The following is a 27,862-nucleotide window of genomic DNA, read 5'->3' on the forward strand; positions in this document are numbered from 1 at the left end:
ACTGACAGAGCTGCAAAATGTGTTTCTTTTTAAGGTGTTCAAGAAACCTAATGTGCAGGCTTATTCAGATTTACAAATCAGGCAAGACAATTGCCAAGTATAGTAACTTTTAGCATCATTGCGGTTTCTTTCCTTAGGCAGTTTGTGTGATTTGTGTGTAGTTTGCGGCTACATGCCATGATTCATGGTGACTCTCTAAAAGTAATTGAAATTAAATATTTTAAAGTTACATTATTTTAAAAACTTTGTATTATTGTTCTGACTTGATTTATTTGTTTACTTTTTTATAAAAATCCAATCTAAATAAAAAAAATAGTGTGTTCTTTTTTCACACCTTGGGCCAGATGTACTAAGCTTGAAAAGTGATAAATATCACTGTGATAAAGTACCAGCCAATCGGCTCCTAACTGTCATTTTTCAAACACAGCCTGTGACATGGCAGTTAGGAGCCGATTGGCTGGTACTTTATCACAGTGATATTTATCACTTTTCAGGCTTAGTACATCTCCCCCCTTGTCATATCTTAACATTAACTTGTAGCTGAGATATAGCAGGTCAGTATGATCTTATAAGAGATGGGTCCTTCAACCAGACAATATGAAAGGCATCTTGTACCCCTTTCAGACCGCAAATGGAGTCGCACCGGGGAGCCGTACACGGTGCTTCCTGGGTACGACCCACCTCGACTGTTTCACAGTGGCATCCCCAGCAAGGCATACTGCCGAGTTGGTGAGGCGTCGCTTGAGGCAACCCGTTCACACCGCACAGCGATAAGGGTTTAAACAGTGTTCAACCCTGGTCACTACCAGGGTTGAAATACCGGGTCGACCTGGGATATTTCCCCTTGGACCTTTCAGACTGCACAGCAACCCGATTTATGCGCACTCATGTGCAATAACCCAAGTTACATGCTCGCGGTCTGAAAGGAGTATAATACCATTTTCACAACTCCAATGCCGGATCCCACCCGTGAATTGGAAACGGGTCCTTCCTAGGTGGGATCCGGCATTGGAGACTCTCCTACCCCTTTTGCTGGCTTCCAGACCGGGCAATATGCCAAGCCGGTTGCCATAGCAGCGGGAAGCGAAGGCGGGGGCAGATGTGGAGGCAGCGCTGGGAGATGAGCTCATCTCCGCGCTGCCTCTCCCTATCTAGTAAATGGGTCCCGGGTCGCATCGACCCAGGAATCCATTTATGCAGCCACTGACCCGGTATTCAACCTGGGAATAACACTGCTTATAACTCGGGTTGAATTACCGGGTCAGGCGACACGGGAATTCGGATTTGGCACTTTCACACCGCACACTGACACGTGTCGACCCGGCAATATGCCGGGTCGATACCAGGATGTTTGTGCGGTGTGAAAGGGATATAAGTTTCATAACTGCAAGACCTGTTTTCATACAGAACACAATTGGTATGATGCCCAGGAACAGCAAGGAAAGGTTTGCATTAGTGATTCTGTAAGTAGGGAAAGGGCCTTTGCAGTTCTGAATCCATTAAGTTATGTAAGAAACAGCCTAGTTAGAAAGAAAAGGGGAATGCTGGTTAAAAATTAGCACAAATGATCTGCTGGGTTACTATTGAAAAAGGTGCCGGTAATCAGCAAAAATTACAAGTTTATCCAAGATTTCTAATAGCTTACACTCTCTGTATATATGTACATATACTTATTTCTGAAATGATTTTACATAATTTCTAGAGATAAGCGGGTTCGGTTCGTTGCCCCCCGAACGTCACATATTTTACACGGCAGCCTCGGATCTTCTCGCATTGCTCGGTTAACCCGAACGCGGCCGAACGTCATCATCCCGCTGTCGGATTCTCGCGAGCTTCGTATTCTATATAAAGAGCCGCGCGTCGCCGCCATTTTCACTCGTGCATTGGAGAACGGAGAGGACGTGGCTACGTTCTCTGCCTGAAAAGCTACATATCTGTGCTCCGTGTGCTGCAAACATCTGTGCTCAGTGTGTGCAAACATCTGTGCTCAGTGTGCTGCAAATATCTGTGCTTAGTGTGCTGCAAATATCTGTGCTCAGTGTGCTGCAAATATCTACGTTCTCTGCCTGAAAACGCTCCATATCTGTGCTCAGTGTGCTGCATTTTGGTGACCAACAGCTCTGTGTCACTGCAAGTATCCATTCCATATCTGTGCTGCATTTTTGTGAGCAGTATATATAGTAGTACAGTGCAGCATTTTGGTGACCAACAGTATATAGTTGTACAGTACAGTAGACCATTGCTGTATCTTGCAGCTCCGTGTCACTTCAAGTATCCATATCTGTGCTGCATTGTTCTGAGCAGTATATAGTAGTACAGTGCAGCATTGTGATGACCAGTATACTACAGTACAATAGTCCAGTGCTGTTCTCGCTGCTCAGTGTCAGTTCTCCGTATTATCATCAGTGCTCAGTAAAATCAGTGCTCAGTATAATCAGTGATTGATCAGTATAATCAGTGCGCTGTTAGACGTGCGCCCATTTTCCAACATTAGTGCATTGGGATTTAGACAACTGATGAAGTTATTGTGTCCCCGGTAAATATTTCCCATTAGACTAGGCAGGCGATAGCGAGATTTTACCAATTAATATCAGTGATATATAATTAATTATTAAATTACAGTGATCTTGCCAAATTATTCCAGTGATTTTGTCATTTTCTTCCAGTGATTTGGACCAATAATACCATTGATTAGAACGAATAATTCCTGTGATTTTGTCATTTTCTTCCAGTGATTTGGACCAATAATACCATTGATTAGAACGAAAAATTCCAGTGATTGTCATTTTCTTCCAGTGATTTGGACCAATAATACCATTGAGTAGAACGAATAATTCCTGTGATATTGAGGTGTTTGTGTCGCTTAGCTTAGCCGTCCAGCGACCACAGTGCACCTCTTTTTCGCTTTTCTTTGCATCATGTGCTGTTTGGGGACTATTTTTTTAAGTGCCATCCTGTCTGACACTTCCGTATATGTCCAGTGGTACTGCCATTTGATATAATTCCCGACATTACTGCCATTTAATTCCAGTGATTTTGTCATTTTCTTCCAGTGATTTGGACCAATAATACCATTGATTAGAACGAATAATTCCTGATATTGAGGTGTTTGTGTCGCTTAGCTTAGCCATCCAGCAACCATAGTGCACTTCTTTTTCTCTTTTCTTTTCATCATGTGCTGTTTGGGGCCAATTTTTTGAAGTGCCATCCTGTCTGACACTGCAGTGCCACTCCTAGATGGGCCAGGTGTTTGTGCCGCCCTCTTGGGTCGCTTAGCTTAGTCATCCAGCGACCTCGGTGCAAATTTTAGGACTAAAAATAGTATTGTGAGGTGTGAGGTGTTCAGAATAGACTGGAAATGAGTGGAAAATAAGAATTTACTTACCGATAATTCTATTTCTCGGAGTCCGTAGTGGATGCTGGGGTTCCTGAAAGGACCATGGGGAATAGCGGCTCCGCAGGAGACAGGGCACAAAAAGTAAAGCTTTACGATCAGGTGGTGTGTACTGGCTCCTCCCCCTATGACCCTCCTCCAAGCCTCAGTTAGGTACTGTGCCCGGACGAGCGTACACAATAAGGAAGGATTTTGAATCCCGGGTAAGACTCATACCAGCCACACCAATCACACTGTACAACCTGTGATCTGAACCCAGTTAACAGTATGATAACAGCGGAGCCTCTGAAAAGATGGCTCACAACAATAATAACACGATTTTTGTAACTATGTACAAGTATTGCAGACAATCCGCACTTGGGATGGGCGCCCAGCATCCACTACGGACTCCGAGAAATAGAATTATCGGTAAGTAAATTCTTATTTTCTCTATCGTCCTAGTGGATGCTGGGGTTCCTGAAAGGACCATGGGGATAATACCAAAGCTCCCAAACGGGCGGGAGAGTGCGGATGACTCTGCAGCACCGAATGAGAGAACTCCAGGTCCTCCTTAGCCAGGGTATCAAATTTGTAAGATTTTACAAACGTGCTTGCCCCTGACTAAATAACCGCTCGGCAAAGTTGTAAAGCCGAGACCCCTCGGGCAGCCGCCCAAGATGAGCCCACCTTCCTTGTGGAATGGGCATTTACATATTTTGGCTGTGGCAGGCCTGCCACAGAATGTGCAAGCTGAATTGTATTACACATCCAACTAGCAATAGTCTGCTTAGAAGCAAGAGCACCCAGTTTGTTGGGTGCATACAGGATAACAGCAAGTCAGTTTTCCTGACTCCAGCCGTCCTGGAACATATTTTCAGGGCCCTGACAACATCTAGCAACTTGGAGTCCTCCAAGTTCCTAGTAGGTGCAAGGCACCACAATAAGCTGGTTCAGGTGAAACACTGACACCACCTTAGGGAGAGAACTGGGGACGAGTCCGCAGCTCTGCCCTGTCCGAATGGACAAACAGATATGGGCTTTTTTGAGAAAAAACCACCAATTTGACACTCGCCTGGTCCAGGCCAGGGCCAAGAGCATGGTCACTTTTCATGTGAGATGCTTCAAATCCACAGATTTGACTGGTTTTAAACCAATGTGATTTGAGGAATCCCAGAACTACGTTGAGATCCCACAGTGCCACTGGAGGCACAAAAGGGGGTTGTATATGCAATACTCCCTTGACAAACTTCTGGACTTCAGGAACTGAAGCCAATTCTTTCTGGAAGAAAATCGACAGGGCCGAAATTTGAACCTTAATGGACCCCAATTTGAGGCCCATAGACACTCCTGTTTGCAGGAAATGCAGGAAACGACCGAGTTGAAATTTCTTTGTGGGGCCTTCCTGGCCTCACACCACGCAACATATTTTCGCCACATGTGGTGATAATGTTGTGCGGTCACCTCCTTTCTGGCTTTGACCAGGGTAGGAATGACCTCTTCCGGAATGCCTTTTTCCCTTAGGATCCGGCGTTCCACCGCCATGCCGACAAACGCAGCTGCGGTAAGTCTTGGAACAGACATGGTACTTGCTGAAGCAAGTCCCTTCTTAGCGGCAGAGGCCATAAGACCTCTGTAAGCATCTCTTGAAGTTCCGGGTACCAAGTCCTTCTTTGCCAATCCGGAGCCATGAGTATAGTTCTTACTCCTCTACGTCTTATAATTCTCAGCACCTTAGGTATGAGAAGCAGAGGAGGGAACACATACACCGACTGGTACACCCACGGTGTTACCAGAACGTCCACAGCTATTGCCTGAGGGTCTCTTGACCTGGCGCAATACCTGTCCCGTTTTTTGTTCAGACGGGACGCCATCATGTCCACCTTTGGTATTTCCCAACGGTTTACAATCATGTGGAAAAAACTTCCCGATGAAGTTTCCACTCTCCCGGGTGGAGGTCGTGCCTGCTGAGGAAGTCTGCTTCCCAGTTTCCATTCCCGGGATGAAACACTGCTGACAGTGCTATCACATGATTTTCCGCCCAGCGAAAAGTCCTTGCAGTTTTTGCCATTGCCCTCCTGCTTCTTGTGTCGCCCTGTCTGTTTACGTGGGCGACTGCCGTGATGTTTTTCCCACTGGATGAATACCGGCTGACCTTGAAGCAGAGGTCTTGCTAAGCTTAGAGCATTATAAATTTACCCTTAGCTCCAGTATATTTATGTGGAGAAAAGTCTCCAGACTTGATCACACTCCCTGGAAATTTTTTCCTTGTGTGACTGCTCCCCAGCCTCTCGGGCTGGGCTCCGTGGTCACCAGCATCCAATCCTGAATGCCGAATCTGCGGCCCTCTAGAAGATGAGCACTCTATAACCACCACAGGAGAGACACCCTTGTCCTTGGATATAGGGTTATCCGCTGATGCATCTGAAGATGCGATCCGGACCATTTGTCCAGCAGATCCCACTGAAAAGTTCTTGCGTGAAATCTGCCGAATGGAATTGCTTCGTAGGAAGCCACCATTTTTACCAGGACCCTTGTGCAATGATGCACTGTTTTTAGGAGGTTCCTGACTAGCTCGGATAACTCCCTGGCTTTCTCTTCCGGGAGAAACACCTTTTTCTGGACTGTGTCCAGAATCATCCCTAGGCACAGCAGACGTGTCGTCGGGATCAGCTGCGATTTTGGAATATTTAGAATCCACCCGTGCTGTTGTAGCAGTATCCGAGATAGTGCTACTCCGACCTCCAACTGTTCCCTGGACTATGCCCTTATCAGGAGATCGTCCAAGTAAGGGATAATTAAGACGCCTTTTCTTCGAAGAAGAATCATCATTTCGGCCATTACCTTGGTAAAGACCCGGGGTGCCGTGGACAATCCAAACGGCAGCGTCTGAAACTGATAGTGACAGTTCTGCACCACGAACCTGAGGTACCCTTAGTGAGAAGGGCAAATTTGGGACATAGAGGTAAGCATCCCTGATGTCCCGGGACACTATATAGTCCCCTTCTTCCTGGTTCGTTATCACTGCTCTGAGTGACTCCATCTTGATTTGAACCTTTGTAAGTGTTCAAAAAAATTTTTATTTTTTTTTTAGAATAAGTCTCACCTAGCCTTCTGGCTTCAGTACCACAATATAGTGTGGAATAATACCCCTTTTCTTGTAGTAGGAGGGGTAATTTTTTTTTTTTTTTTTTTTTGAAAATATGTTTATTAGTTTTTCCACATAGAGACATAAAGAGAGAAAAAGGCAGAGAAACAATGCAGTACAAAGTGCATGTAAAATGCTTATACTTATGGATTACATAATAGGCAACAAAGGTGTGGCATAGTATCAAACATCACCACTACCCCTGGTGGTGTGTATAGGAGCGAGCAGTGCAGAGGACCATATCAAAGCATCAGCAGTGATGATTATAAACAGCATTTTAGGCCTATAATATATTATTGAAGAAAAACTGCACATTGTCACATATGTGCCAAACCAAAATCAACTAGACAATCATAGAGAAAAAGAAAGAAGAAAGAAAGACAACAAAGACATGGATAAGAAGTGTGAGGGAGGAGGGGGGGGGGGGGGGGGGGGTTGCAGATGCCTAACAAATATTCATCGTACATGATAAGGCACATTCCTAGGGACTGTGGGGATCAAATCGCTCAGTATCAAGGTACGAAAGCGAGCATCACCCTGATGCCGAAGGTGGATCATCACCAATAGGGATACCTAGTCTGCGGTAAGAATCCCAACTAAGGGAATCAAACAATTTCAGTATATGAGTTCGTTGTGGGGGTAGAAGAGAGTCAATGTATAGTCCCCATTTCTTATAAAAGCGCAAAGCGTTGCGGTCAAGGTCTGGGAGAGTTGATTGGCGTTCAAAGTATAGTGTATTAGTAAGTAAAGACTTGAGGTTACCTAGGGAGGGGGAGGTTCGATATATCCAATGATTCAGAATTAACTTTTTCCCCAGGGTCAATAGTACATATAAAAACGGAATGCAGTATGTCTGGGATGGATGTAAACGCCAGGTTGTAGTATTAAGGCCGAGGAGTGCCGCTGGGTCCATAGGGAGAGAGATCCGGAAGGTGGATTTTATATACCATACTACTTTATTCCAGAATCGTTTAATTTTCGGACAATGCCAAAAGTTATGCATAAAGAGAGCATTTGGTGCTTTACATTTGGGGCAACGACCAGAGTCTGTAGAGACCATATATTTGCGTTGTCCCGGGGCAATATATGCCCGATGTAAAAATTTGAAGTGGATTTCCTGAAGCTGGGCAGAATGCAGGGCTTTCAGTATAGCAGGAAGGGGGGAGAGGAAGCACTCCACCGATGGGTCCCAGGACCACTCACTCGACCATTTTGACAACATGGGGGGCCAGAATACCTCCGGCTTGCCGGGCAACAAGTCCCGGTATAACCAGCATATCTTATATGAAAAGGTAGGTAACGTGACCAGCAGGGCGGACAAGGGATCCTTTCTCCGCTCGTGCACAGGAGGGATGGGGAGAGTTTGTACAAAATGGCGTACTTGTAGGAACATGAAGAAATCAGATGAGGGCACACCGTGTCTCTCGGCTAGATCCGCGAATGACAATACATGGCCACCCGGGTCGAACACATCACGAATGAGGGCTATGCCCCTAGATTTCCATGTGAGGAATTTGGTATTGTCAAGGGGAGGAGTGAAGCAGGGGTTTCCGCACAATGGGATGAAAGGAGAGTATTCTGGGTTGCGATGTAGGGCCTTGTTAATGGCCCACCAGGAACGATAGGCGTCCCAGAAAAGAATATTAGGGCGTACCATTGGTGGGAGCAAAGCTTTCGGGGTATGTAGCAAAGCCCTTAAGTCGTAAGGGTGTACAAGGCTCTGTTCCATGTCATAATTAACATATGAGGAGGTGCCCCTTAGCCAATCCGAGATATACCTAAAGTTCGCGGCCTGGAAGAAAGCCAAGAGGTCTGGTACAGCCAAGCCACCCTGGGCACGGGGGAGTTTAAGTTTAGGTAAAGAAATCCGAGACCTCTTGTGATTCCACAGGAATTTGGAGAACATTCTATCACATTCTTTTAAGTCTTTAGTAGGGGGCTGGATAGGAATCATCTGGAGTAGATAAGAGATCTTGGGGAATGCAATACTCTTCAAAATAGCTACTCTTCCTAGTAGGGACACAGGAAGAGATGACCAGGTGGATAGCAATTGGGAAACTTTGTTAAAAACAGCGGTATAGTTGACTGAGTATAGGTCTAAGATATTCACAGGGATATATATACCCAAGTATTTAAGGCCTAAGGTGTTTCTCTTAAATTGAGTGAGAACTGGCACCGGGGGGCGCTGACAGGCAATCGAGTTGAGTGGGAAGAGTTCAGACTTAGAGGCATTAACACGATATCCCGCAAAAGCACCAAACTCAGAAATAGCCAGCATGATCGACGGGACAGAGGTCTCAGGTCGTGAAATAAAGAGGAGCATGTCATCTGCAAACAAACTCACACGGAGCTCATGGCCATGAACCAATACTCCGGAGTATTCTGGGAGATGCCGCAGTTTAATAGCCAGGGGCTCTATGGCGATAGCAAATAATAGTGGGGAAAGGGGGCAGCCCTGCCTTGTGCCTCGGTGAAGAGGAATAGGAGCCGACAGGTAGCCATTACACATGATGCGAGATGAGGAGGGGGAATACAAATTACGTATCATGTTGATCAGGTCCAGCGGAAACCCAAACTTATCCAGCGTCGTGTATAGGTGATCCCAACTGACAAGATCAAACGCTTTCTCCGCGTCCAGGGAGAGGATGTATTGAGGGTCAGGGTCTCCGCTGGAGTGTAACCAGGTGGCCGCGGCAAGAACTTTACGGATATTGTTAGTGGAGTGTCGGCCTGAGATGAAACCAGTTTGGTCAGGATGGATAATGGAGGGGAGTAATCCTTTTAACCTATCTGCAATAATTTTCGTAAAGAGTTTATAGTCGACGTTGAGCAAGGAGATGGGGCGGTATGAACCGGGGAGATGGGGATCCCTTCCCGGTTTGGGAAGGAGACGTATCAGGGCTTCGTTAAAGTACAGAGGGAGGGAATGGGAAGATAAAATGCTATTAAATACCAGGGTCAAAGGATCCAGCAATTTAAGTATGAGCATTTTGTAGAATTCCCCAGAGAAACCATCGGGTCCAGGTGCTTTCATGGGCTTAAGATGTTTAATTGCCGCTTCCACCTCCTGGGTAGTAATCGGCAAGCAAAGATCCCCCTTCACCGATGTTGATATTTGAGGCAAGGAAACAGAGTCCCAGAAAGAAGTTTTAGCTGCTTGATCGAGGGGAGGGGGGGAGTAAATATCAGTATAAAATTCTGAGAGGATCTGCGCCATGTCCACAGATCTGGTAGCCAACGAGCCATCGTCTCGTTTCAATGTCTGGATCACCGAGGACGGCACTGAACCCCGCAGAAGATTTGAAAGGAGACGGCCCGTTTTATTGCCGTACCTATGAAAACGGTGATTTCTGCTAAATGTATGGCGGTCGCCCATTAATGCCAGTACAGCACCAAACTGAGACTTGCAATCTAAATATACCTTCTTTGAGGCAGGAGACGGGGACTGTTTGAAGTGTTGGTAGGCATCAGTTAGGCAGCGTTGTGAGGTTTTAAATTCAGAAAGAAATTGTTTCTTTCTTGTGGAGGTATATTCCACAAGCCTACCGCGTATAACCGCCTTTGAGGTCTGCCAGAACAATAAGGGATCGGTTTCAGCAATAGCTGCATTATCCAGTCTGAACTCCTCCCAAAATGCCTCCAACCTGTTCCGAAATTGTAGGGAAGAGGTAAAGGAAGTGGGGAAACGCCAGCATTTAAAGGAGCCATAGTCTAATGAGGTGGTAAGGGAAACCCAAACTAGGGCGTGATCAGAAAGAGAAATTGTTTCCATCTGTGCTTCAGCATTTTGGGGAATCAGGGAATCTGAGAGCAATAAGAAGTCTATTCTGGACAGTGTGTCGTGAGCAGCCGAGAGACACGAGTACTCCCTGTCAGTGGGATGAAGAAATCTCCAAGCATCAGTCAGATGCAGTTGTTGTGCAAAAAAGGTGACACCTAGGGTAGGAGGGGAGCGTGCACGAGCGGAGGAGTTCGAATCCATATAAGCGGAGGCCACAATATTAAAGTCTCCGCCCACAATCATTGGACATGGCATAAACGGGCACAGTGTTGTTATGAGACTCTTAAAAAAACCTTTTGAATAAGAGTTTGGAGCATACACAGAACATAAAACATACTTGGTATTATGAAGTAAAATTTCAAGTATTAGGAATCTACCAGCAGGATCGCACAGGGAAGTAATGACTTCAATATGCAAGCTACTTTTAGCGAGGATCAATACACCCCTAGCCTTAGAAGAATAGGGAGCGTCTAAGAGTACCTGCCAGCCCAAAACACCCAATTTTTGGGCCTCTGGGGTGAGAAGGTGCGTCTCCTGTATAAACACCAAATCCATATGTAATCTATTTAAATAGAGTAGAATCTTCTTCCTCTTGATAGGGGAGTGGATACCCCCAACATTCCATGTGCCCACCTTAATAGAAGACATGGGGCTTTGAGTAGTGAGTAATCATACAGGAAGACATCTTACAAACCCATAAGCAGTGTAGGGTGGGAAAAGACACAAGAGGAAGGAGGGGAGGGGGAAGACACAAGGATAGTAGAGACATAGAGATGAGAAGAAAATATTAGACCCACCGGGGGGTCCCACAACAATATTCGTGTAAACAACTTCACGGTATTATAATTAAAGTAATAACCAAGGGCAGCAAGGAGGGCAGTGCTCCTAGCCAGCGACCACTATAATGAGCAGCATAGGGGATGGGGGGGGGGGGGGGGAGAGAGAGAGGGAGAAGGGTAAGGGGAGTGGGGTATAGGGGAGGGAGAAATAGGGAGTGGAAGGGGGGAGGGGGGGGGGGAGAGGGATAGGGGATATGAGTGAGCGGTCAGGATGACATCAGCCTACCCCTAAATGGATGGGCAAAACAGGCATCCAAGCATATAGAACTATATAAAACTAGAAACAGGCATATAGGTATACATTGCTTAGAGGAAGCTTATGTCACTTTAAGATTATATATACATCACCCAGAAGACCACTGAGGGATTAGCGAGAAGGTCCAAATAAGACTAACAGAGGAACTTATAGTCCACGGGGTGGGGATAAGAAATAAATGTATGTCGAGGGTGACTAAGTCCAGGCAACAATGAAGCAGGATAGTTACAGAGCAGTGTCTGTAAAAGACGGCTATTTCGGCACTTGGTCGGAGGCTTCGGTCTCCGAAAGATAAGCGGCAGCATCCTCCGGGGTGTGGAAGTCCTTAAAAGACGTGCCATCGAAAATCCTCAGGCGTGCAGGGTAGAGTAGAGCAAACTTTCGGCCCTCTTGGGCTAATTTTGAGCATGTGGGGGAGAACGCCTTTCGTAGCCTGGTAAGCTCCGGGGAGAAGTCCTGGAAAATTAATAATTTGGCATCTTCCCAAACAAGGTCTCTTATACGGCGGGAAGCAGACCACAGGGCCTCTTTATGGAGGTAGTTGAGACACCGAAATAGCACAGCTCGTGGTCGGTTGGATGCAGCGGAGCGACCAGGGCCTGTTCTGTGTGCACGTTCTACCACGAGATCCGAGCAAATATCTTGAATTCCAAGAAGATCAGGAAGTGTGTGTCGAAGGAAGTGATAAAGAGCTTGGCCCTTAATCGTCTCTGGGAGCCCAATGAGCCTGAGATTGTTTCTGCGCGATCTATTTTCTAGATCGTCGATCTTAGACCATACCAGGTTTTCTGATTTCTGCAGTTTAGCGGAGATGTCGGAGAGTTCAGCGATTTGCTGAAAATTTTCACCAGCAGTATGTTCCACTTGTAAAACACGCTTGGACAGTTGTTTATACTGGCTTTTAATATCCAGGACAGCTTGCTGTAGTGCAGCAGCATGCAGCTGTGCTTGTTCTTGAAATAACGGCTGGACGGTCTCTTTCACCGCTCTAACAATGTCCTCATAGGACAAGGAATGCCCCGGGGTAGAGGAGGGCAGTAACGTGCCTAGGGCAGCGGACCCAGCAAGGGATGGAGAGACGCTGGGCACAGGGGCCGAGGGAGGAGCTGAGGTACCCGCCGTTCGAGCTCCGGTCTCCAGAGAAGCTGCGGCGGCCATCTTGGAAGCCGAGCCGCGGCTTTCAGATTTGGCCCGTGGAGGCTTTCCCTGCATCGTAGGAGCTAGGAATCGGTCCATAGAGGGGGGCCGGATGTGCGGGGAGCGGGCCGGTGTGAGTGACCGCTCAATGGACGCCCAAAATGGGCGATATGTTAGAGGTCAGTGGCCGCGGGCACCGGAGCTTCTAAGCAGCGTGTCACTCCATGCGGTGCCGGAACCGGAAGTCAGGAGGGGTAATTTAATTATCACCTGCTGGGAATACAGCTTGTGAATTTTTTCCCATACTGCCTCCTTGTCGGAGGGAGACCTTGGTAAAGCAGACTTCAGGAGCCTGCGAAGGGGAGACGTCTCGACATTCCAATCTGTACCCCTGGGATACTACTTGTAGGATCCAGGGGTCCTGTACAGTCTCAGCGCCATGCTGAGAACTTGTCAGAAGCGGTGGAACGCTTCTGTTCCTGGGAATGGGCTGCCTGCTGCAGTCTTCTTCCCTTTCCTCTATCCCTGGGCAGATATGATCTTATAGGGACGAAAGGACTGAGGCTGAAAAGACGGTGTCTTTTTCTGCAGAGATGTGACTTAGGGTAAAAACGGTGGATTTTCCAGCAGTTGCCGTGGCCACCAGGTCCGATGGACCGACCCCAAATAACTCCTCTTCCTTTATACGGCAATACACCTTTGTGCCGTTTGGAATCTGCATCACCTGACCACTGTCGTGTCCATAACATCTTCTGGCAGATATGGACATCGCATTTACTCTTGATGCCAGAGTGCAAATATCCCTCTGTGCATCTCGCATATATAGAAATGCATCCTTTAAATGCTCTATAGTCAATAAAATACTGTCCCTGTCAAGGGTATCAATATTTTTAGTCAGGGAATCCGACCAAGCCACCCCAGCTCTGCACATCCAGGCTGAGGCGATCGCTGGTCGCAGTATAACACCAGTATGTGTGTATATACTTTTTATGATATTTTCCAGCCTCCTGTCAGCTGGTCCTTGAGGACGGCCCTATCTATAGACGGTACCGCCACTTGTTTTGATAAGCGTGTGAGCGCCTTATCCACCCTAAGGGGTGTTTCCCAACGCGCCCTAACTTCTGGCGGGAAAGGGTATACCGCCCATAATTTTCTATCGGGGGGAACCCACGCATCATCACACACTTTATTTAATTTATCTGATTCAGGAAAAACTACGGTAGTTTTTTCACATCCCACATAATACCCTCTTTTGTGGTACTTGTAGTATCAGAAATATGTAACACCTCCTTCATTGCCTTTAACGTGTGGCCCTAATAAGGAATACGTTTGTTTATTCACCGTCGACACTGGATTCAGTGTCCCTGTCTGTGTCTGTGTCGACCGACTAAAGTAAACGGGCGTTTTAAAACCCCTGACGGTGTTTTTGAGACGTCTGGACCGGTACTAATTGTTTGTCGGCCGTCTCATGTCGTCAACCGACCTTGCAGCGTGTTGACATTATCACGTAATTCCCTAAATAAGCCATCCATTCCGGTGTCGACTCCCTAGAGAGTGACATCACCATTACAGGCAATTGCTCCGCCTCCTCACCAACATCGTCCTCATACATGTCGACACACACGTACCGACACACAGCACACACACAGGGAATGCTCTGATAGAGGACAGGACCCACTAGCCCTTTGGAGAGACAGAGGGAGAGTTTGCCAGCACACACCAAAAACGCTATAATTATATAGGGACAACCTTATATAAGTGTTTTCCCTTATAGCATCTTTTTTATATATTTCTAACGCCAAATTAGTGCCCCCCCTCTCTGTTTTAACCCTGTTTCTGTAGTGCAGTGCAGGGGAGAGCCTGGGAGCCTTCCCTCCAGCCTTTCTGTGAGGGAAAATGGCGCTGTGTGCTGAGGAGATAGGCCCCGCCCCTTTTTCGGCGGCCTCGTCTCCCGCTCTTAACGGATTCTGGCAGGGGTTAAATATCTCCATATAGCCTCCGGAGGCTATATGTGAGGTATTTTTAGCCAAAATAGGTTTTCATTTGCCTCCCAGGGCGCCCCCCTCCCAGCGCCCTGCACCCTCAGTGACTGCCGTGTGAAGTGTGCTGAGAGGAAAATGGCGCACAGCTGCAGTGCTGTGCGCTACCTTTAGAAGACTGAGGAGTCTTCTGCCGCCGATTCTGGACCTCTTCTTACTTCAGCATCTGCAAGGGGGCCGGCGGCAAGGCTCCGGTGACCATCCAGGCTGTACCTGTGATCGTCCCTCTGGAGCTGATGTCCAGTAGCCAAGAAGCCAATCCATCCTGCACGCAGGTGAGTTCACTTCTTCTCCCCTAAGTCCCTCGTTGCAGTGATCCTGTTGCCAGCAGGACTCACTGTAAAATAAAAAACCTAAGCTAAACTTTTCTAAGCAGCTCTTTAGGAGAGCCACCTAGATTGCACCCTTCTCGGCCGGGCACAAAATTCTAACTGAGGCTTGGAGGAGGGTCATAGGGGGAGGAGCCAGTACACACCACCTGATCGTAAAGCTTTACTTTTTGTGCCCTGTCTCCTGCGGAGCCGCTATTCCCCATGGTCCTTTCAGGAACCCCAGCATCCACTAGGACGATAGAGAAATTATGGTTATTGAGGTTAATAATACTATAGGATCAAAATTACCCCCAAATTCTATGATTTAAGCTGTTTTTGAGGGTTTTTTGGAAAAAAACACCCGAATCCAAAACACACCCGAATCAGACAAAAAAATTTCAGGGAGGTTTTGCCAAAACGCTTCCTAATCCAAAACACGGCCGCGGAATCGAATCCAAAACTCAAAAAATTTCCGGTGCACATCTCTAATAATTTCCCTGTTTACCAGAAGTAGTTATAAAAACGAAACTTGCAAAAAACAAATCCTTGTTGGTACTTAGTGTTCACTCTAGGAGTGAAAAGGGGCAGGGCGCCGGACTCAGGGGGGCACATGTGCGCGCGCGGCGCGTCCGAAATGGGGGGGCGGCCACGCAAATTAGGGGGCGTGGCCACGCTTCCGTCATTTTAGGGGGCGGTGCGGCCCACAGACGCTACTATAGAGAGCGTCTGTGGCCGGCGACGTCACTGTTGGGGGCGTGCCCAGCACCTCCGTCGGTGCTGGGCTTCCCCCAGCCCTCTCCCAATGCGTGAATGGATGCCGCGCGCATGCGCACGGCATCTATACACGCCGGGAGGGCAGGGAGCGGGCGGCTGTTCTAGCAGGGCGCCGCAAAAGGGGCAGGGCGGGTTTTGCCTGTTAAAAAACAGGCAGGGCGCGGCGCCCTGCTAAAACAGCCTAGAGTGAACACTAGGTACTGTGTACAAAGGGCAAGTTGTGCTGAGTATCCACAGAAAAAAACTACTAGTACTAGGCATAATGGTGGAGAAATCTATTCTTATGTGATATATACTATGGGATATATTTACGGCGAAGCACCTAGCCATTTTGCGTGTCAGAGTCACCGTTTTGTAAATATACCTCCAAGAATGTCCAAAGTATATGACATAAGGCGGCCTAGGCTTATTTATATTGTTAAACATTCAAATACACAGTAATAAAACTTGGGGGGGGGGGGGGGGGCTTGTGCACATTTATATAACAGGAACTATATACTCCTGCATAAACATGTATAAGTTACACTGTCTTGTAAGGATTTGACATTGCTAAAATGCAGGTTCACTTTTTATAGTTTTAAAGCAACAATAAAATGAAAGGATCTTTACTCATCTTTATAGTCAACATTGAGCTAGTCTACCCATGTGCTAGTATTTCCCCTTCCATAGATAGCAGAAGCAGCAGAGACATCTACAGTATATAAGAATATACTACATGTCAGTCTTTTCTAAATTGGAGATGTTTGCAACTTTTGAATAATACTTATTATTTCGGCAAGGAGAGCAATCTTGTGAAATTCTGCAGGAACAACATATTGGCATAAACTATGTTCAACTGTTTTAAGATGGACTCACCTGAGTGGAGTCATTGCCGTTTACACCGTCTGCAGACCTGGACATGTTCTGGGTAAAGAGTTGAAGGTATATGCTATTATACATGTACAATATCAACTGTTTTATTAGACATAGTAACTGAGCATTTATGTCATGTTAACTCTGTACAACAGGAATTAGTAATAATTACTTCTATTGCAGCTAAATGCAGAATGTGTGTTCAGGACAATATACAAATACAGCTTTGGGATATGTTGCCTGGAAACCTAATATCCAGAAAGCTCTAAATAGCAAAAACATATAAAAAATGAATAAATAACTAGCACTACTTGGTGATCATGTCATATGCACAGACATGATCAAATGTCTCCTCCTATAATCACTACGAGGAGCACAGATAAACAATTACATGCATGGGCATAGAATAAAATAGAGTTTATTTAAATTAAACTGAACCCATTTTAATCCTGGTGTACTACGTTATGGCGTAACCGCTTTCTACTGAAAACACAGCATACCATGTATTCCAAATAACAAATCCCATACTTGCTCATTTGTATCTGAAGACATTTCTGTGTTTTACAGCTTAGACAATTTCTGAATTTACCCAAACTGTAAATTACAGATATACGTTTTTATACCAGTAAGGATTTTATTTTGTTAATACCTATATTAGAAAGCATGTTGGCTAAAAGCCCAAATTACACTATTGTTATACATAAAAAAATTGTTCAAATTTATAGCTACAGGTGAATCCTCATACAATTAGCCTTAATATGTCATGAGACGCCTGGTGCGAGTCAGCTAGCTTTGGCCGTATTTTACCCAAAAAGTGCGTCTTAGTTACAATATGATGCGACTAGGACTCACCGGGAGACTGTGCCGATTAATATGATACACAACACCTTTATACCTGTGTGTGACTGAGACGGTATACATACCACAACAGAACTTAGTATGGAAAAGAGCCGCGGCTGCTGCATAGCAGAACTTCGTATACAGATTCAGAGAACAGAGTCACACACAGATACTGTATTCCAGTGTGGCATATCAAATGAATCAGCACAGTCCAAGTCATAGCCCATTGCAAGCAAGACACATTTATGGGTAAAAAGACAAAGAACATACCCGGACTTGGCACGCTGAGAGGGGATGTTTGGTGTAACTGCAGCAATAATGTAGGAGGACACATCTGTATGTAAATTAACAATCTACCATAATGAGCAGTATGCAACATTAGTGTTTGTGCATTTACATCATACAAAAATTATAAATGCATTACTGAATACACCCCACAACCAATATGGACATGAACATAGGTTTAGTTGAAAGGTTATGCTGCTTCTTTTATGAAAATTAACAAGCCGCTTACACCCATGCAATATAGGTATTAGTTCCTGAAAATATACAATATAGAGTCACAAAGCATTTAGGGAAGCACATTAGCACGGACAACTGGGCAGAGATCCACACAAGCTTTCCGACAAGTCACAGACTTGGCACTTGTAATAGGAAACCTTGGCAATGTGTTCTGTGTCAGCACAGGCAGCAGACTTTACCTCTGGCCAGGAAAACGGAACATTGTAAATTTAGTGTTATAACTCATGGGTGGGGCAATAAAACATGGCTCACAAAGCCATTCAGATTGGAACCAAATTATTCCTTCATATTGTACATAACCACATCTCAAGTATGAGCAGGTTTTATAGAAACAAAATAAATACCTGTGTCTTGCTAGTAAAAGCATTGTCCTTATAAATCTAAAGGTGGGTACACACTAGCCGATATATCGTCCGTTCTCTTGAACGGCCGATATATCGCGGATCCGTCGGCCAGTGTGTGCGGCCGATACGTCTGTGAACTCCGTCGTTCACAGACGTATTGCGTTGGCCCCGCAGCGCAGCCGATGGCCAATATATCTACCGATATATTGGTGCGTTGCTGTGTGTACGGGCGGTTCATTTCATGACGTCAGTCCCCAACGGATTGGGCAGTGTGTATGCTCAACACACTGCCCGATCCATCCACAGATATATCTGCCGATCAATTGATCGGCAGATATAGCTACCAGTGTGTACCCGCCTTAAGGCATAAACACACTTACAGAAGTATCTCTTTGTAAATAACCCCACTGACTCCTCAGCCTCCTTCTCTCTTGGCCCTTCCACCCACCTCACTGTTTTCTTTCCACTTACCTTTTCCTCCAATCCACCTCCACGAATTCTTCAGATGTCGTACCATCTCCATCCTTTCACCAGTGGGGCGAGAGATATGGGCCAGGTGGGTGTTACACAGTGACGCTTCACTGGTGACTGGATGGTAACCAGTGAAAGAGGCAGGTGTGCACGCTACACATGTAATGCAATGTCAGTTCTACACCAAAGCGATAACTGAATTTTAATCAGCTATCATCTTTATCATATAGAAGCTGATAAAAATGAATGGTCTTGGATAATGCCTAAATACGGTCATGTGAAGAAGACAATACATCCAGTTTCAAATCTGTATGTTTACACAGCACTACTCAAACATTTAATTCCTATGAAGTGCTAAAATTGATAAATCTGATGGGACAAGACAAATAACCCACATAACAGAATTTATTTTTTGTTGTTGTTTTTAAACAATGACAAAGAAATAGGCCAACAAAAAGAAGATAGATGTGAAAAATGAATGTACCGCTTCATTGCTTTCATAACAATAAAGGCAAAAAAACAAAAACAAAAAAACAACCTTTGGAATATGGTCTGGATGGGATTCAGGTTTAAAATTAAAAACACCTGCAATGGTCTCAGGGAAGCAACGGTTGGTGCTCATCAGACAAAAGGTCTATAACGTCACAGAAACAAGTACTAGTTTGTTTCAGAATCTGACATGCCGTCAGAGATTTCTTGGAGCATCATACCATCTGACCTAAGGATCTTGAAGCTACAGCTTGGGACCTACAAGCCTTCATTAACAAAATAAATGGTAAAATTCCTGTCCCTACTATCAGAAACTGGACAAATATTGCTCTCATGGAATAGTAACCAGGAGCACTTCTCTCAAAGTCAAACAAACACAAAAACATTGCTTTATGGCTTAAGGGGCCCATACATCAGCAGAGTATCAGGGCAATCCAATATGGCATAAACCCTCAATTTGCTGTTTTCGTCCAAAAACTCATTGGGATTGGCGAGTCAACGATTTTTTTTTATCATGCTGGCTTTCGCAGATAACCAAATAGATAGCCGATCATCAATGTCCACTGACCAGAATTTCTGATTCCCAATCAGCGAATCTGATCAGTGCCAGGCAATTGCCCAGCTGATGTATGGGCCGCATTAGTTTGTAAAGTGGAGCTGTTTGGCCTTAAGGTACATAGACATGTTTGGTGAATACCAAAACAAAGCATATCACAATACTACTTCTATTTTTCTCCTGACTGAAAGTGATGCACAGGGATAACCTTTTTGTGTGACCAGTTTATCATAAGGGGTGGAAGACCCTTTTCTCCCTTGCATCAAACCTTCAATCGCCACCTGTACCTTTGGGAGCGCAGCCCACTACCATATACACTGTATATCCGGGTTCACTACGGCTGGCCGGCGGTCGGGCTCCCGGCGACCAGCATCCCGGCGCCGGGAGCCCGACCGCAGGCTTACCGACAGCGTGGCGAGCGCAAATGAGCCCCTTGCGGGCTCGCTGCGCTCGCCACGCTACGGGCACGGTGGCGCGCTACGCACGCCACACTATTTTATTCTCCCTCTATGGGGGTCGTGGACCCCCACGAGGGAAAATATGAGTGTTGGTATGCCGGCTGTCGGGCTCCCGGCGCCGGTATACTGAGCGCCGGGAGCCTGACCGCCGGCATACAGAAGACCACCCGTATATCCATATCACAATATGAACGGGTGGTCTTCAGTATGCCGGCGGTCGGGCTCCCGGCGACCAGCATACCGGCGCCGGGAGCCCGACAGCCGGCATACCGACACTTATTCTCCCTCGTGGGGGTCCACGACCCCCCTGGAGGGAGAATAAAATAGTGTGGCGCGCGTAGCGCGCCACCGTGCCCGTAGCGTGGCGAGCCCGCAAGGGGCTCATTTGCGCTCGCCACACTGTCGGTAAGCCGGCGGCCGGACTCCCGGCGCCGGTATGCTGGTCGCCGGGAGGCCGGCCGCCGGCAGATCGTAGTGAACCCATATGAACTGTATACCAGTTGTTAAGCATAATGCTGAAGGGGTGATGATTCGGAAATTGTGCAAAACAATCATCCTAGGCACATCTAAAACTATAAAATGTAAAGATTTAAGTGGAAAACAATCAATGTTTGGAATGGCAAAGTCAAAAACCCAGATTTCAAACCCATTACAATAGGGTCAATACATGTGGAGTGGTCCAGCCATGGTTGCTTGACCATTTATTTATTTTTTTGTTTGTGATGACCACTGTAAGTTAGCAGTCAGAAACCACCATAACTAAAAAATTGTTTGGTAAATCTTTGAGTATATAACTATTTCCAAACAAAATTACAGCTCTGAAATTTTATTCCTTCCCACTGAAATACAATCCAAAAAAAATCCTTTTTTTTTTTAAATTTAAATGACAATTAACTTTGGCCTTAAATTTCAATCATAAGGAATTGAGGTAAGGAAATAGTTATATGACACAATGTGACATGAAATGTGCTGAAAATAATGTTTTTTATCCCAGCTTTCTATTACTTTTCTGAGCTGAGATATTGCATTTACACCAAACGTCCGCAACATTGAAAAATGTCATACGCCAGGATACAAAAATGGCTGCAATCTTTACATGAAGGTAAATAAAAATAAAGTAATGGTGGTTTCTGACTACTAACTTACAGGGATCTTCACACTCAAAAAATAAACAAAATTTAAAAGTGGTCAAGAAATGGGGGGCGTGGCCTAGCGAAACATAGAGTAGCAGCTCAGTGCGGGCGCTCTCCACCTTCATTATCCGAACTACCCATCCTGAGAAGCCCCCCCCCCCCCCCCCCAGCCCATTTTTCCATACCCGGTGGGGGAAGGTGTTGTGACACTGGGGAGCTGCTGTGAACCGCCGGACGAGCAGTGTTTGCCGGGCTGCTGGGCGCCTTTTCTCCCCGCTCTGTCCCTCCCAAGATGGCGCCGTGATTTCCGGTCCAGGCCCTGCAGCACGTCTCCACAGCATGTGCCGCGCTGGACCCGCACCTGAAAGGGACATTCTCCTGCATCACCGGAGCCTGCCTGCCTGCCGCTCTCCTGTGCCAGCTCTGCGCCAGACATACCAGCTAAGGGCCGTGGTGAGTTGGACCCTCCCCCCCGTGCTGTTTGTGTGCAATGGAGCCTGGGGCTGCCTGGGTGACTCTGCCTGCATTAAGGGACACGCTCCTGCCCTCCCAGACCCTGCCTCCCACTCTTATGGGTTTGCTCTGTGTTGGTCGCCACTGATGAGGACCGCAGCGTATTTAGAACCCCCTGTGCCAACTGTACGCCAGCGGGGCCGGGGGACTGCCTGCCTGAGTGGCTCTGCATAATTGCTCCTGGATGGCGACTTCGGGCCCTGATATTAATCAATGGATCCCGCTAGTGAACTCGGTTGTGTCCCATGAAAAGTTTGTTTATATTTCTAGGAAAGCCCCGGAAAAGTTTTACAAGGTATGGGATAGGTGGTTATCCTCCCCACTCAATCAGTGTACCCGTGTTTCTGTAATGCACTGACATCTTGTCACCTCTTATGGTACTATTCTATAGGTTGCTGATAAGAAATCACGCCACTACTTTGTATATCTTGTAGCTGTTTGCAAATTTATTTACTTTATTTTTTTGTTAATGTCTGTTTATGCATACAGCATTCGTACAAATTATTATGTAACAGATTGGCATACGTTGTTATAGTATGTGTTGTTCTGTTTGTATGTCTGAAAAATCAATAAAAACCTATTGAATTAAAAAAAAAAAAAAAGTGGTCAAGAAATCAAATCATTTAATTCTGGACCATTTGATATGGATTGACCCAATACTGTGCCAGAACCTTTAGAAAGAACAGTCAAAAATTGCTGCAATGTGATGCAAGATGCTTTCACATTCACACACAAAACAATTACTTCAAGTTAGTGCTAAAGGCGGTTCCACAAGCTACTGAATCAATAAGTGTATTTACTTTTCACATACTGTTTTCATGTCGGCTTATATTTTTGCTGAATAAAAGACCAAAAAGTAAAATGTGTTAGGTCTCATATGAGATTGGTGTGCTACAACTTTAAAGCCTAATAGGAGGTCCATATTGCTGGGTTGGTGACGATGCTAGTGACGCGGCAGGAGCGGCACTGGGAGATCACATGATCTCCCAGCGCCGCCCTTCCATACAGTGTAAACAGGAGCTGTGTCGCATCGACACGGCTTCTGTTTACACTACAACCCTACCCGGATCATTCCCGTGTCCTACCCAGGTATTTACCCGGGTAGGATTCACGGGTCACTTGAAGGGGGATCCTTTTCCACTAGCAATAAACACGGGTAAATGCGCGCTCCCGTGCATTTACCCGTGTTTTTTGAGCTAGTGGAAAAAGGGTATAAGACAGGTAACACTGAACTTTATGGTGTCCTGCCTTCAGGGACATGCGGTGAGGTAAGGCAGGTGAGACAGAGCCTTTGCTGTCATACTAACATATACGCCAAAGTTTTAACTATATAAAAGTATATTAAAAATGCAAAGAACATATTAGAAATTTCTTCTTTGTTTTATTCTAATCTTTTTTATATTCAAAATTATGGAGTAAAACGTCAATGGCAGGTGAGGCAGTGCCTATCTTTTCCACGCATCTCTGATCAAAACTTACAATATGCTGCACCTGTGTATAACGCCCACATGCACCATTGGACTCATATGTTGTGTGTAAATCTGGCTAAGGTACTAGCCAGTGCCTCCTCTGTCATTTACCTCACCGCACATCCCTGCCTGCCTTCCCTTACCAATGGTGTAGCACATGGAAATTTAGATGGTGGATTTCATTTCCCCACTGAAACTGTTGGTTTAATTAATTAAAACAGTGACACTGGCAGCAAATCAATTGGGGCCTGCACCAACAATCACATATACAAACATATCTGCTGCAATTAAATGTGATGTTGGGGAAATGCAGGCAATGCACCGCTGGGATAAGGTGTGAACGCTGGCAATTACACCCTACATTGTGCATTATACAATCGCTACCCCGTATGGCCGGTGCAAAAAAAGTTGTTCAATGAGGGTACAGAGATTTGCCTACCACATATAGCCTGTATCGCGCACTGGAACATACCATCTAACATTACATTTGTCCACAATGTGAGCAACATGAACAGCTGTGTAACATCCTGATGCATTAGCATGGCCAGTGGTCTGTATAAACCTACATGTGCATTGTGCAAATAAAGATGCCGATGTTACGGTTTCCAAAATGACTCATCACAGTGTGGGAGTCACACAACTTGGCTAAATTATAGATTCGGACTTTGCCAAATGTGAAATATTATCTCAAGATATTAGCACATCATACCCAATATATAACAAATTCAGACAGAAGAAAAATTGCCAGGGAATTATACCTATGTGGATGGCATCATTTTTAATGGGTACTTTTTTTTTTAACTGTAAAAAACTAGGTATTGTACTACTAAAAGTGTACGTTGTGGTAAATGGTTGACTGGTTAGAATCATTCATGGTGACATAAGCATCAGAGAACATAGATACCCGGAAGTATTATATGACCTTGATATTGAGCGTTTAATTTATTTTATATTATTTTTGATGCTTAAAGGATACAAGTAAGTAAATATAACATTAATTGACTATTTTATTCGCAATTAATCACTGTTGCCTAAAAACTAACAGTCTTTTCAAACATACTGTACGAACTATACTTACTAACAAGTTCTAAGCAGAGTTATATGCTTTTTGTAGTTTATTATATACACCAATTTACGTTTGTCCTTCCTGGATACATAGCATATAATAAGATATTGGAGGCAGCTGTTAATTCTGTAGATTAATGAGTAAGTGGGGAACTAGGCTGGTGCAAAAGCCTTGTCAAGAAAGCAGTATGAGTAAGCACTTGCATATTAACATAGAAACAGGTTAATCCTTTAAATTACGGAAACCCCACATACAGAAAGCAACAGAGAAACAAAACGCTATTAAGTGGTTACTAATACACATAGGGTATTGAATTACTACTAGAGGGTTCTAGAAGCAGATCTACAATAATTCCACTTCAGGCATCGCTGAAAGGAAGGCTGGACTCACCACACTGCCACTCTGTGGTTTGGACCTTTTGGTTTGGTCCAGAGCAAAAATAGTGTATTCAGAGAGTAAAGCAGGCTCTGCTATCATCCCGGCCAGCAGCTGTGCCATACAATGCAAGGGAATGGAATGAGGAGATAAATAATCAGACAGGATGTGCTCAATTCACATTACATTCCCCCATTTCCCAGTTGGGGACATTTGTGGAAACTGATGCACAGAAAAAGGTGATATAAGCCATTTGGTTACTATGTGTTACAGCAGCCTTCTCCTGTGCACCAGTTTTCACAAGCATTCCCCATTCAGTCTAACAAAATGAAAAACAAGTAGAAAACATAGGGACTAATCAGTTATTTCCTTAAGGTCTTCAGGGTAGTTTCAACTGTTGGAAAAGAATAACCATAAACCATTATTAAATCAGACAATGTAGAATCCAGGCATTAACCATTTGATGGATACAAATGTTAACATTGACTAGATTACAAATATTCTAATGCAATTCTAAATGCAGATGAAACGGACATGCTTGCTCCACAGGACCTCAGCTGTTTAAGATGTAGGGACCTATTTATAAACTTTTTCTCTATAAAAGTATGCTGAAACTGTAGTTTCTGCATAGCTTTATATAATCCAGTTGTACTAATATCTTACCCTGCAGCCTCTGTCTGAGCAGGCTCAGATTCCGGATACTGACACTGTGCGCATGCGCAGCATCCGTTTCCCCCAGACAAGTCTTTCACAATGCTGGAATTTTCACAATTCGCAGTGACAGCGGTTATCCCTACCGCTTACCCCTGTGGGTTTTACTTTGCAGGGATATTTTCATTGAAATTTTTAATATTGCCACGAAACAGAGTATTAATAATCAAGGCAGGAAACACTGTTGTGCTGCATCCTAACACAAAGTTGCTTGTCACAACCCTGGCCGCCACAACTTAATAGTCTCTTCCCCAACCTGTTGGATAACGTGAATCAAAACCAAATAAATCCTAAGCGTTGGAGACTGGAATATTAAAGGAGAACATAGAATGCATCATTTGTGAGCTGAAAGACTGATTAAACAATTATATGGTGCTCACCTTTTAATTAGTGGAACTAAAGCACATACATTTAAAAAAAAAAGTTTAAATTAAGTATATTGTCATCCTTAGGGTCTGTTATGTGGTGGTATATAGTTGTGCTTCTAGTTGGCAGCCACTAACACTGGTTTTGCCTATCATTTTGACCGTGAATAATTTGATTTGGCCCCGGACCACCAACCCAAGGCACCATTGTCAGTGCCTCATATCACAGTCTGGAAGCTACTGACATATACACAAATCAATCACAAGCACCAATGGGGTTGGATTAGAATAAATAATAAAAACCACATCTATAAACACTGCAGACATACAGTAGGGCCTACTTTTGAGTCACATGCAATTCTGATGTTCACGTATGTCAGCAATTATTTGTCACTGTGCATGCGCAATACATTCTGATAACCACTACGGCCTATGCATAACACAGAGTGTACGGACAAAGGCGCTTTTCCTATCTGGTCAGAAGGTATCAGAAATGTGGAAGAAAAGTGATGGGCGTTCCTGCATGGTGGCTAGTAGTGTATGGTATACTAGTACACATTTAAAGGACACCTCCATGTTACTTAGGAAATTTGCAGATTTGAGTGAGTTACCTGTGCAGACTAGCCTCGCTTCCATAGATGTTACAAGCTTATACACTTGTATACCACATGGGGCAGGGCTACAAGCTGTCAGAAGATTAATCACCAATAATCCACTTTACAAAGGCCCTGATATTAATTTCATCTTAGCCCTGTTAGAATTTTCCCTAACCCACAATTATTTCCTATATGATAAGACCTTTTATTTACAGCGCACGGGTTGCGCGATGGGATCGGCGGTGGCACCATCCTTCGCCAACACGTATATGTGGGAGGTTGATTGTGATCTATTTTTACAAAACAGTGCTACATTGGAAAGGATGAGTCTATATTGTCGGTATATAGATGACGTCCTTATACTTTGGAAAGGTAATCAGGCTGACCTTAAATCGTTAGTGTGTACGCATAATGCATCAGACAGTCCCATCAAATTGACTTTGTCAATTGATGATAAAACTATCAATTTCCTAGATGTTTGCATTACCATTGAGGATGGGAAGATCAACACATCACTGTTTGTGAAACCCACAGACAGAAATAATGTGTTGCGTTATGATAGTTCCCACCCCAAATCTACGATTTGTAGTTTACCGTTCTCTCAATATTTGAGAGTGTGTCGTATCACCACTAAACTACAGGAAAGGAATCAAGCCTTGCACAATATGACACTAAGATTCTTGGAGAGAGGCTATCCTATCAGGTTATTGAAGGCAGCAAGAAAGAGAGCGTTAAGTTTCTCGAGAGAACAACTATTAGAATCAAATCCCCCTAAACAGCTTCAGGGTAGATTTCCTTGGGTAACCAGATTTAACTCCAGTAGCTATCATTTGACTAAAAGGACCAAGCAAATCTGGCCCATTGTGGCTACTGATAAAGGGTTAGGTGAAGCTTTCCAATCTAAACTATTACCTAGCTACTCCAGGAATAGTAGTATACGAGATATTGTCGTAAAAACCGACATTTCTCAAATCAATATTTTGAAGGAACACTTTCTTAGTAGAAAAGCAGGATGCTATTGGTGCAGTGGATGCACTACGTGCAGCTACATGACACCGTGAACAAAATTTTTGCACCCCCATACCGGGAAATCATATAGCATTAAACAATGTTTGTCATGTGAATCGAAGTTTGTGGTCTATTTGCTTACATGCCCGTGTGGCCTATCATATGTAGGCAAAACAGATTGCGCTTTTAAGATCAGAATGGCGCAGCATAGGTTTGCCATTCATGAAGCTATAAAAACAGGCGATAGCGAACAACCAGTGGCTCGTCACTTTGCTAAAAAGCAACATAATATGGCCACACTTCGATACAAAATCATTGATCAGGTCCCCAAATCCCTAAGGGGCGGGGACAGATCAAAAAAATTGTTACAATTAGAGTCACGCTGGATTCATGTATTAAATACACTTGCTCCAAAAGGGCTCAATGAAGCCCTTAACTT

General features: G+C 44.9%; 1 protein-coding gene across 8 annotated transcripts in view; it reads right to left on the reverse strand.

Moving 5' to 3' along the window:
• Window positions 1-27,862, reverse strand: part of GOLGA4 (golgin A4) — a 347,782-nt gene that overhangs the window by 272,044 nt on the left and 47,876 nt on the right. For 4 of the 8 annotated variants that reach the window (XM_063922581.1, XM_063922575.1, XM_063922574.1 and 1 more), the window contains exons 3-4: window positions 24,759-24,857; window positions 16,511-16,558 (exon numbers count right to left, since the gene is read on the reverse strand). The exons of 1 other annotated variant lie outside the window; for it this stretch is intronic. In XM_063922581.1, the coding sequence (XP_063778651.1) occupies window positions 16,511-16,558; window positions 24,759-24,857 (147 nt within the window). The remainder of the gene's footprint in view (window positions 1-16,510; window positions 16,559-24,758; window positions 24,858-27,862) is intronic. 3 more of the 8 variants (XM_063922582.1, XM_063922580.1, XM_063922578.1) reach the window with 1 other exon arrangement.

The sequence above is a fragment of the Pseudophryne corroboree genome, chromosome 5 (assembly GCF_028390025.1).
Source record: "Pseudophryne corroboree isolate aPseCor3 chromosome 5, aPseCor3.hap2, whole genome shotgun sequence".
Taxonomy (NCBI): Eukaryota; Metazoa; Chordata; class Amphibia; order Anura; family Myobatrachidae; genus Pseudophryne; species Pseudophryne corroboree.